Source organism: Panthera uncia, chromosome E1 (assembly GCF_023721935.1).
Source record: "Panthera uncia isolate 11264 chromosome E1, Puncia_PCG_1.0, whole genome shotgun sequence".
NCBI lineage: Eukaryota > Metazoa > Chordata > Mammalia > Carnivora > Felidae > Panthera > Panthera uncia.
In genome coordinates, this window is record NC_064814.1 from 53,092,978 (window position 1) to 53,105,041 (window position 12,064).

Here is a 12,064-nt window from a genome sequence, read left to right on the forward strand (position 1 = left end):
CCCAGACGCAGGGCGGGAAGTGACAGTTTCCAGGCAGAACCAGAGAAGCAGGTGGACTTAAGTTGATGGCGAAGGCATCCCATGCGCGAGACGCACAAGGACATGTGATCGTCCCCTCACATTTCAGGGTCCTGCATCATCGCAGACAAGTCCTGCCGGTCAAGCCCATACCTGGACCCCCCCCCGAGTTCATCAGCTCACCGAACGTCTCCCCTCGGACGGGCTGGTGTCCCGCCTGTGGCCGCGTGTGGCACCTGCTGCTCTCCGCTCTTCACACAGTTCCTTCTGCGAGATCACAACACCATCGTGCGGTCTAAGAGCAAGTGTGGTTCCGTCCACAAACCTCGCATCTCGGTTCTTCTCTCTCGAGGCTGCTCTGTTCACTCTCTCTGCTACAGCCATCCTGTTCTGACACGTTCGCTGCCACAGGGCCTTTGCACTGGCTGTTGTCCTCCCTGCTGTTAATCCTATCTCCCAAATGCCAACAGAGCTTCCTCCCTCGCTTCCATCAGACATTAACCTGCTCCAATGCCATCTCTCGGTGAGCCCTTGCCTGCCCTCTAGCCAAAATTCACCCCTCACCCCAGTTCTCTGTGCCGGCTTCGTTATTCTCTGTGACACGCATCACCACTTAAAATGCCATACATTCAACTTATGTATCGTGTGGGTGTCACCTTAACCCCCTCCGCACTATAAACTCCACGAGGACAGGAAATCTTTCTCTGCTTTTTTTTTTATCTCGCACACAGTAGGGTGTCCGAAAGACATCCATAAAATTAAGGAAGGAGCGAATGATAAGCCCCAGGAATAGCAAAGAAAGATACGTTATATCAATGTCGTAATTAAGAACACAGAGGCTGAGGCTGTTTGCATGCCTTGCCGAGTGAGGATCCAGGTCTGTAGATACTGAGGCTGATGCACCTTGCGTATCACCCTGAGAGAGAGCCCTCGCAGGCAAGCCCTGACACCCCAGCCCCCGTTTATGTCTGCCCCTGGCCACCCCTGTCCCACAGATTCTTACGGTCTCTGAGCTCAGAGTAGGATGTCTGTTCTTCCGCAAAGCATCGCTAAAGGCTCTATATGGAGCCCATTACACGCCTGTCATCACTGACCCCTCAGAGCAGCCCTATCATGTGTTAAAAATCTTTTAACAAATGAGCGGGTTCGAGGGTTTGAGCCCCACCTCAGGCTCCATGCTGATAGTGCAGAACCTACTTGGGATTCTCTCTCTCTCTCTCTCTCTCTCTCTCTCTCTCTCCCTCCCTCCTTCCCTCCCTCCCTCCCTCTCTGCCTCTCCCCCACTTGCTCTAGAGAAGCAAGAGGCTTACAGAGAATAAAGGACTCTGTCCCAGGTCCCACAGCCACCGAGTGGCCCAGCCAGGATGCTAACCTGGGTTACCTCGGGTCGCAAATCACTTAAACGTTGTCACAAGGTGACTTCTGCGCTGAAGAAATCCCCGGTTTCATGAACCCACCGCCTGGCCACACTTTTTGACAGAGATCATGAGTAATTAATCACGTCTCATTTTGTACCGCTTCTCCTTTGCTTCGAGCTATTTCCTTTCTACACCATCTAGTTTTTCATGTGTTAAGACATTTCCATTATACTGTACAGACTTTGCGTTTATTCCTTCCAAATATAATCATGCTCTGCGTGATTGTAAAAGTAATACATATTCATTCCATAAAGATTAAAAAACAGAGAAAATCATAATGATGAAAACGAAAATTACCTGTAATTCGATCACCTCGCGGGAGCCACTGTTTTCAATATCTTGGTGAATTTCATTCCAGTCTATTTGGTCTGTTTGGTTTTTCCTTTACAAAGTCAGTTTTGCATATTCTGCTTGTGTGTGTGTATATATGTACAAACAGATACACTTTGTCCATCCACATAAACATTATATGATAATATTAGCCTCCTAAAACATGATTTTAGGGGTGCCTGGGTGGCGCAGTCAGTTAAGCGTCCGACTTCAGCCAGGTCACGATCTCGTGGTCCGTGAGTTCGAGCCCCGCGTCGGGCTCTGGGCTGATGGCTTGGAGCCTGGAGCCTGTTTCCGATTCTGTGTCTCCCTCGCTCTCTGCCCCTCCCCCATTCATGCTCTGTCTCTCTCTGTCCCAAAAATAAATAAAAAACGTTGAAAAAAAAATTTTTTTTAAAACATGATTTTAATTGCTGCACCGTGTCCCATAATTTGGAGGTACCAAAATTTATGGAGTGGTTTCTCTGTCGTCTCAAATCTATGCTGTATTCCATTTTTTTCCTATACTCTGAAGCCACCTCCGCTTATCCTGAGCTGTGTGTCTGGCCCACGAGGTGACAGATGTTTTCATGATTTAATTTCCTGTCATCTCCTTTTTGAAAGACAGGCGGACGAGCTATCTGTAATGATGGAAGAGTGAGGCTCCCCGGGTTGAGGGTTCGATTGGATCTTTTCGGGTCCTGTCTAACCTCAACCTGTTAATGAGTGAGTTACAGAGATTCACATCGCACAGAGATTCAGACGCCTGAGCGCCTATCTAATGAGTGTAATTAAGGGCTCAAATATTTGTTAAACGAATCATTTAAATTGCAGGTGGATGGTAAGAGAATTCAGAATCGTGAAGTGCATCATCTTCAGCCTCCTCTCTTTATGCTGCCGATATAAGTCCCTCGATGCCTGGTCCGTTTCTTTGCTTCTCCTTTTCGCTTTCTAGACTGTCTTGTCTATGGGTCATTGCAAATTCTTTTAGTCTTAAAAATTACTTATATTTTCTTTTAATTTTTAAATATTTTTGAGAGAGAGAGAGAGAGAGAGAGCGAGTGCATGAGGGGCAGAGAGAGAGGGAGACACAGAATCTGAAGCAGGCGTCAGGCTCCGAGCTGTCAGCACAGAGCCCGACGTGGGGCTTGAACCCATGAACTGTGAGATCAGAAGTCAGACGCTTAACCAACTGAGCCACCCAGGCACCCCAAATTACTCATATTTTCTAAAAAAAAAAAAACAAGAGAGGCTTCAAGTATTTGCAGACATAAAACAGACCAATTAAAGGAGACTAACCAAGGATTCCAAAGCCATATAGGAAAAGAAATGTGACTGGACCCATGATCCAGGTGACAGGGTTACTGTAACCAAATAAAAATGTATCTCACGCCTACCTGAAATCTCAGAACTAAACCTGTGTTTAGTTACAGCAACCACGACATCCTGGATTACTGGTACACATCCACTTCTAATTTTCTACGAAAAAAAAATTTCCAGGAGCTAAATTCTAGCGGGCATGTATCCCGGATACTTACTAAAGGAATATCAGGCTGCAGGATGAGCAAGGTCGCCAATGGGCGTTTTACAGGAGATGTAACAGTAACTTAAAGTTATCTTTCATCCTCCTGAGCCTCAGCGAAGCCCAAGGGTGGATGATTAAATTGTAACTCAGTAAAGGAAAGGAAAGCATTGCAGTGGGTCTGTGGGTTTAGAAGGATAGGAGGAGGGCGGGTCCCTGCCTCCCTCAACACGAGGGTTCAGTGTTCTTGATCTGTGCTCTGGGCAGCTGCTGGAGAGAAGTCAGTTGGAATCTGAGTCTTTCAATGACTACCCGAAGGGCCGATTTGATTTACTCTCAAAGGGAAAACTATCCATGTGCTCTAGATATCAGATGAACGGAAGCAAAGTTGGCATTCGGGCGTGAAAAGCAAGAAGCCTGACCCAGAATCTCATCAAAGCCGATCAAATAAGACCGTTTGGCTCTTAACTCCTTGTGGGCCTTTCAGGGAAGTCCCTTAACACCTCTAAGCCTCATTTTTCTCATCTTGCAAAAACAGAGACGGTCAGATCTGTGATGGACACCGTTTCCAAAATCCTCCTCTCGGAGTCACTTTCCAGCAAGGGTGGCCCTGTGACACAGTTCTGAACGGGAAGACACATGTATAGGTCACCGGGGTTCCTGGAGAGCTCTCGTTCCCTGACATGGGCCCTAACTCTCTCCTTTATCTTTTCCTTTGTTCCATTGGGAACGCAGATGTGATGGCAGGAGCAGCAGCCATTCTGCCAACCTGAGGAAGCCGCTAAGAGAATAGATATTATAGCATCGATACCATCGAGCCACGGATTTCGCATTAGTAACTGCCTCCCTCAAGACTTCTTGCTGCGTGAAAAACAAATTCTGTCCACGTCACTGCCGTCAGATTTTCTGCTGCGTGGCAAAGGCATGGCTGACATGGTGTCTCACTGGATGGGGAGGGTTAAATGCACTAAAGGGGCGGGACCCTGAGCCCAATGTTTGGCACAGTACAAACAGCACATAAAGCACGTGTTGCCTCCACGGGTGAGCCATGGGAATGCCTTGAAACACAACCCCATTTGTACTTGAGAGTACTGGGCCTGCACTGAGAACCATGGTTGGTGGAGACCCCAGAGCTGGAAGAGATGAGACACAAGAGGCACAGGGTTTATCAAGCAGCTGCGTCCTCTATAAAAGAACATCTGATTTTGAGAAACAGGGCGTTTGATGGGCTAGCGGATCCGTCAACTGTAAAATATCCCCCCGCAGACCTCCATGAATTGACCTGCAGGGTGGGGTTACTTCCCATTTGAACGTCAGAACCTTTCTTACCAAAACGTTGTTTTTGTTTTAAAAACTTTTTAATGTTTTTATTTATTTTTGAGAGAGCGAGAGAGCGAGCGAGCATGAGTGGGGGAGGGGCAGAGAGGGAGACACAGGATCTGAAACAGGCTCCAGGCTCTGAGCTGTCGGCACAGAGCCCGACGCGGGGCTCGAACTCATGGACCGCGAGATCATGACCTGAGCCGAAGTCGGACGCCCAACCGACTGAGCCACCCAGGTGCCCCAACATTATTTTTGTTTTAGTATAGTTGAAGTTAAACCCCCTTTCCAAGCAAAAGGGGTTTACCTGGGTTCCTTATGTTTTGGCAGTGAGGGGTTTTAGAAATGATCGCATAATAGTTATAGACTCTTAAATTCAGGAAGGGTTTTAATATTATTACAGTAACAGCTTCCACTTACTAAGCATTTACTTTATGGTAGGACTCATTGTGAGTTTTTTACATATTTTATCTTGCTATTCAAAAATGAAAAGAATGAACTATTGAAACACTCAACAACAGGGACAAAACTCAAAATCATGCCGAGTGAATAAAGCCAGACCAAAAAAAAAAAAAAAAAAAAAAAACCAACAAAAAAAAAAAAAAAAAAAAAAAAAAAAAAAGGGAAAAAAAAGCATGTATTGTGTGATTCCATCACAGGCAATTCTAGAAAATACGAACTAACCGACTGTGACAGAAACCGGTCAGTGGTTGCCTAGGCATGGGCAGGGTGGAAAGGGAGGGAGGGAGGGATTGCCCAAGAACACCAGAAACTTCCAGAGGTGATGGATATGCTCATTATTTCAACCATAGTGATGGTGTCGGGGGTGTGTAAGTATTTCAAAACTTCTCACATTGTATACTTTAGTATTATTTTTAAATGTCTGTTTTTGAGGGAGAGAGAGAGAGTGTGCGAGCACGAGAGGGACAGAGAGAGGGAGACAGAATCCCAAGCAGGCTCTGTGTTGTCAGCGCAGAGCCCGATGCAGGGCTTGAACCCACGGACCGTGAGCTCATGACCTGGGACCCCAACCCTTTATCGGATATGTCCTTTGCAAATACCTTCTCCAATTCAGTAGGCTGCCTTTGAGTTTTGTTGATTGTTTCCTTTGCTGTGCAGAAGCTTTTCACTTTGATGAAGTCCCAATAGGCTATTTTTACTTTTGTTTCCCTTGCCTCAGGAGACGCATCTAGAAAGAATTTGCTATGGCCGACGTCAAAGAGGTTACTGTCTGTGTTCTCCCCCAGGATTTTGATGGTTTCGGGTCTCACACTTGGGTCTTTAATCCATTTTGCGAAGCATCACGGGTCACCAGGGAAACACAAACCAAAACCACAGTATCGCCTCACACCTGTCAGAAGGGCTAACATCAACAACACAAGAAACAACAGGTGCTTATGGGATGCGGGCACAGGGAACCCTCTTGCACTGTTGGTGCGAATGCAAAATGGTGCAGCCACCCTGGAAAACGGTATGGAGGGGCCTCGGAAAGTTAAAGGCAGAAATATCCTACGATCTAGCAACCGCACTACTAGGTATTTATCTGAAGAATATAAAAAGTATTAATTCAAAGGGATACATGCAGCCCAATGTTTATAGCAACACTATCTACAGTAGCTACACTGTGGAAACAGCCCAAGTGTCTATCCACCAATGAATGGATACAGAGGCGGTTGAATGGATACAGAGGATACAGAGGCGGTATATATACACAATGGAATATCACTCAGCCATAAAAAAAGAGTGAAATGTTGCCACTTGCAACAACGTGGATGGATCCAGGTAGCCTGATGCTACACGAAGTAAGCCGGAGAAAGACAAACACCATCTGGTTTCACGCACAGGTGGAATTTAAGAAACAAAGCAAGGGAGCCAAGGGGGAAAGGAGACACAAACCAAGAAACAGACTCGTAACCGCAGAGAACAAACCAAGGGTCACCAGGCGGGAGGAGGTGGGGGATGGGGGGGAAGAGGAGATGGGGATTAAGGAGTGCACTTGTATGGAGCACCGGGTGTTGTATGGAAGACTGGAATCACCCTATCGGATGCTTGGAATTATTATTACACTGCGTGTTGGCTGAAACTTAAAAACCTAAGAGAAGGTGTAGATTCAGAGTGATACACATCAACTTTAGTACTTGGTCAATGAGGGGCAGGAAGGAGGGTGGGGGTGGTGTGCTGGCTGTACTTACTGTTACAATTTGTAGCAAAATGACAAAATTTTAACATCTGTGAAATCTGGGTGGTGGGTACATGGGCATCTGTTACATTATTTTCTGTCCTTCCCTGCAGGCTTGAGATATTTCATAATTTCTAAAAAGTTTAAGTAATTCTCCATCGCTCCTTCTTAGCGTCTAGTTCTCCTTGCCAGGGGCACCTGCTGTTATCAGTTGTGTGTACTTCTTGAAATATTCTAAGTGTATATAAGCATAGGTTTGTGAGTGTATATATACTTTTATATCTTTTTAATTAAAAAAATTTTTATATTAATTTTTAATTTTTTTAACATTTATTCATTATTGAGAGAGAGAGAGAGACAGAGCATGAGCAAGGGAGGGGCAGAGAGAGGAGAAGACACAGAATCCGAAGCAGGTTCCAGGCTCCGAGCTGTGAGCACAGAGCCTGATGCGGGGCTCGAACTCACAAACCTTGAGACCATGACCTGAGCTGAAGTCGGACGCCCAACCGACTGAGCCACCAGGCACCCCGGTTTATTTATTTTGAGGGAGATGGAGACAGTGTGAGTACAGGAGGGGCAGAGAGAGAGAGAAAATCCCAAGCAGGCTTTGCATTATGAGTGCAGAGCCCGATGTGGGGCTTGATGTGTGTTTATAACGGGTCTGAAGTGGCCCCACACACATCTTGCACACCTGTCTGGGTGTACTACCTGCCTCGGGAAGCAGACCATATACCACAGCACACTGGATCTGTTCGTAATTACGCAGGCTCTTAGGCACAAAAGGCGACGGAGGCACTCGGCTGCAGAAAGAGCGTTGGGCTCAGGATGTGCGTGGGAGAACCTGCCTCTTGTCCGAGACCGGGGTAGCTGCCCTTTGAGAATCTCCTTTCTGAAATGTTCTCTGCCCTCTGGGATACCAGGTTCCTGGCTCCCCTTTTCCTAAGCGTCATCAGCATCATTTCTCCTGCCATTTTGTTGCTTCTAAAACGTTTTAGGCTGAGAGGCCAAATAAACAAAGTTGTTTGGACTGTGACCAACAGAAAGAGGCATGAGGCTCCACGTAAGGGAATTCAGCATTTTCTTTTTTTTTTTTTTGCCAGAGTCACGGGTATGAGCTCTGCTGCGTGGGCTTTGTGGCCTTTATGCTGCTCCTCTTGGGCCCTGGGTTAGTCCCAAGTTCCTGGCTGCTTCTGGACAGCAGAAGCTTCACCCACCTCTAGTGTGGAGGATGGAAGGGACCAAGAGGCCACTAGGGAGCTAACGGGACACAGGAGTGTTGCGTCCAGCTGCAGTGACGGCCGGTGTTATTCTGGCCCCATCTGACAGCAGGCTGACTCTTCTCAATAATTCTCTGTGTTTCACCAGGACAGGAGGAGAAAATCTTCCAGGTTGGGGACCCAGGAGAAGACGGAGAGGTCCGGGCGAGAGGACCCGGGAGAAGAGCAAGCAGCTCGTCTCCCTTTCCTTGGTTATGAATTTTTACTATTTAAAGTGTTTGCTTACATGCAGAAACCTGACAATAGGATTCTAGAGAACAACTCCTCCAGAATACTCGAATGTTACCACGAACGGTAATAGTAATAACAGCAAATATTTATTACGGTTTTTGTGGTAGTTTCCTACCAGGGAGGCAATGTAACCTTGTTGTTAAGGGCAAGGCTCCGGGGGCGCCTGGGTGGCTAGGTTGGTTGAAGTTTTGACTTTGAGTCAGGTCATGATCTCACGGTTCATGAGTTAGAGCTCCGTGTCGGGGTCCTCAATCACAGCATGGAGCCTGCTTGGGATGGTCTCTCTCCCTCTCCCTCTGCCTCTCCCGGGCACCTTCTCTGTCTCAAAAATAAATAAACAACAACAACAAAAGAGCACAGACTCTGTCTGGGTTCAAACCCTGGCTCCATCATTACTCTTGGCATGGCCTTATTTAACTCCTCTGCCTTGACTTTCTCATCTACAACACAGGGACGATACAAGGACTTACTTTATGGGGCTGTAAATGATAAAATGATTTAAAAACATGTCAACTTCCGGGGCACCTGGGTGGCTCAGTCGGTTAACTGCCTGGCTGTCGGTTTCGGCTCAGGTCACGATCTCACGGCTCGTGAGTTTGAGCCCCGCATCAGGCTCCACGCAGACAGTATGGAGCCTGCTTGGGATTCTCTCTCTTTGGCTCTCTCTCTGCCCCTCCCCTGCTTGCATGCGCACTCTCTCTCTCAAAAATAAATCAACTTTAAAAAAAATTATGCAAAATAACTAAATAAAAACAGGTCAACTTCCAATGTCAGGTTGGCACCTGACACATACTTGATGAATGTTTGATAAATGCCACTTGTTGATATTAGCCTACTGATCATAGATTTAAGAATCAGAGAAAATGGGCAGAGCTCATCATCTGGTCGGTCACCGGACTCCAGGCTTGCAAATAAGGGCAGGTATATTCTCCCAGGAACAAACAGGGTCAACAAGTGAGCCAGACAGGCACGTGACGTCCGCTTACGACCACCGCCGGGCATTAACGTGGCAATGTCAGGCCACGATGCAAGGCCATGACACAGCATACCATGATGGTGGCCAAGGTCTCATGGAAGAGAGATGAAGCGAGTGAGAGACCATTGTTAACACTGAGGGAATTCTGCAAGCTGGATTATTAAGCACAGCCATTATTTAAACAATAAATTAGATAATGAGGCACCTGGGCGGCTCAGTCAGTTGAGCATCTGACTCTTGATTTTGGCTCAGATCATGATCCCAGGGTCATGGGATTGAGCCCTGTGTTGGGCTCCATGCTGGGCACAAAGCCTACTTGAGATTCTCTCTCTCTCTCTCTCTCTCTCTCCCTCTCTCTCTCTCTCTCCCTCTCTCTCTCCCTCCCTCTGACCCTCTCCCCTGTTCGTGTGCACACACTCTCTAATAAAAAAAAATAAAATATAAATTAGGGGTGCCTGGGTGGCTCAGTCGGTTGAGCGTCCGACTTCAGCTCAGGCCATGATCTCACAGTCTGGTCTGTGAGTTCAAGCCCTGCATCGGGCTCTGTGATGACAGCTCGGAGCCTGGACCCTGCTTTGGATTATTCTGTGTCTCCCTCCCCTCTCTGTCCCTCCTCAACTCGCACTCTGTTTCTCTGTCTCTGTGTCTCAAAAAAAAAAAATAAATTAATTAAAAAATAAATAAGCTTACAACTAATTACATTATATTACAAAAAAAAAAAGGTAAGGATATTCAAAACTCATCATATCTGAATGATTTTTACCCACTCTGCCTGGGAAGTGGAAATACCATGGAGGGTGACCACCACAAAGGTGGGAGTATTTCCACCACAGAAACGGATAGGTTTGTCTGGGTGCTTGTGTAGTTTTCACAAGGTGCCGGAGAAAAAAGCGTTAACCGTGCAGATGAAACTTCAAAGCACATCATGCCCGTAGCCATTTACAGGGGCAAGAGCAACAAAGAAAACGCAAGTGTTCTTTGGCTGTTCACAGACGCTCACGTCACCGACCCACTAGTGAATCTGTGCCACGAGCCTTCCTCATTTCGTGTTGTCTTACTTGTTCAGGTTCACGTGGGCACTAGGGTCACGACGGACCCTGGGCAGCATTCATGAGCCCAGCAGGGGGTGGAGCCCCGAGGCTCGCTTGACAAAGAGGCGGAGGAGGGCCTGTCACCGAGGGGTGACAGGTGCAGGCGTGCGGGTGCCTAACTGCTCTGAGAGGCAGGGAGCAGACCCTGGTGCCCCCGACAGCACGCGGAGCTGGCTGGGTCCCGGGCCTCGGAAGACCCGGCGGGATGGTCAGGAGGAAGGAGGGAGGCGAGCTGTTCTCCCCGTGGAAGCTGTGGACGCGGAACCCCGCCAAGACCACACTGGCTGACTCTGGGGATCCCGCTGGGAGGGGCCACGGAAGCACTGGGTGAGTGAAACGGGTCCAGGCTGGGCAAGAGGTGGTCAGAGTAAAGCCTGGTTTGCAAGTCTGCTGGCCTGGATGTCGGACAGGGAGAGTGCTGGGCTCGTCCTTGTGTACTGAGTGATGGCCTGCAACTGGCCAGTGTGCAAACAGCCGGGTGCGTGGCATTCCACGTGCGGGCGTGCACCGGGGTCTCACGTGGGAAGCACGGCCCAGTTACGGCATCAGGGGGAAGAGCTGGGTTCTCCCCAGCCTTGCCACCGCCCTCCTCTGGTCAGGAGCGTGGTTCGGGCGCTTCGTCAAAAGGAAGCTTCTTCCAGGGTTCATGTGATGAGTGTTTCTCTATACGAGGAGACCCTGTTGTAAGTGAGGGTCAAGGAGAAAGTGCCTCTGGCGAGGAGAACGTTCCTGCAGCGAGCCTCTGACCCTGAAGCCACACCTGGAGGACCCGTGCCCACTCGGCAGCCCGGCATGTCAGCTCCTGGTGAGAAGCACGTTCTACGTGCTCAGAAGCCCGGATGTGCTATGCCAGCCTTGCTGCTTAACGGGGACCTTGGGCAATCGCGCGCTTCTACCCGAGCCTCAGTTTCCCCATCTAGGAGATACGGGGAGGCGAGACGGGAAGGAAATGCTCTCTAGAGACACTTCCCGTGCCAGGAGTCTACAAGCCTATGGAAACGCTTCTGCGCGTGCCCACTTTCTTTGGCGTTAAGGTGCTGAACCTCACTGTGTTCGACTCCTGGCCCGGGAGGAATGTAGGAGACGGGAGGGGGGCACGGGGGAACCCCAACAGGTGCCTGATGCTTTGCCCCAGCTCCATGTCGGGGGCACGTGGCCACTCAGATGCCCCCGCACCACCCTCCACGCGCTCCGGCCCTCACCTTGCAGCATCGCCGACGTGGTATAGTAGTTGAACGGCACGTTTTGCACCAGGTACTCCTCGGCGTCGAGGCTGGCCAGCTTGGTTCCCACCAGGACCGACTTGCCGACCCCCGCGGTCCCCACCAGCATGACCGGCCGCCGCCGCTCCAGGAGCCGCTCCAGGAAGTAGCACACTCGGACGGTCTCGCCCGTGGGCACCAGGCAAGCCTGCGGGGAGGACACGATGGGCAGGCTCGTGGGAGAAACAGATGCGGGGCCGAACGTTCCGGAACATTTCAGAAGAGGAACTCCCCCTGGCGAGGGGGCGCTGGCTCACTACCTGGGGCAGGGGCGCCTTCCTTCGCATGCACGCTAACACCACTCCGGGAGTTCATTCTCGGGGTGGAGAGATCCCCTCCCTCCTCGGCCAGCTCCGTCTGCCTCCCTGTGGCCTAATGCGCTTTAGAACCTTCTGCCCCCAGGATGCCGCTGGAGTCTGCGAATCAAGTTAGCTAGTCTTTGCGGGGTTTCTGTGGCTTCC

The 12,064-nt window shown here is 49.2% G+C and overlaps 1 protein-coding gene across 1 annotated transcript in view; it reads right to left on the bottom strand.

The window, feature by feature from the left end:
• The window catches only part of LOC125927583 (dynein axonemal heavy chain 9-like), a 170,665-nt gene extending 158,928 nt beyond the window's left edge, over positions 1-11,737 (bottom strand). Inside the window, exon 1 of the mRNA XM_049638085.1 lies at positions 11,544-11,737. Within this exon, the coding sequence (XP_049494042.1) occupies positions 11,544-11,673 (130 nt within the window). The 5' untranslated portion in view covers positions 11,674-11,737. The remainder of the gene's footprint in view (positions 1-11,543) is intronic.
• Between the last annotated feature and the right edge of the window lie 327 nt (positions 11,738-12,064).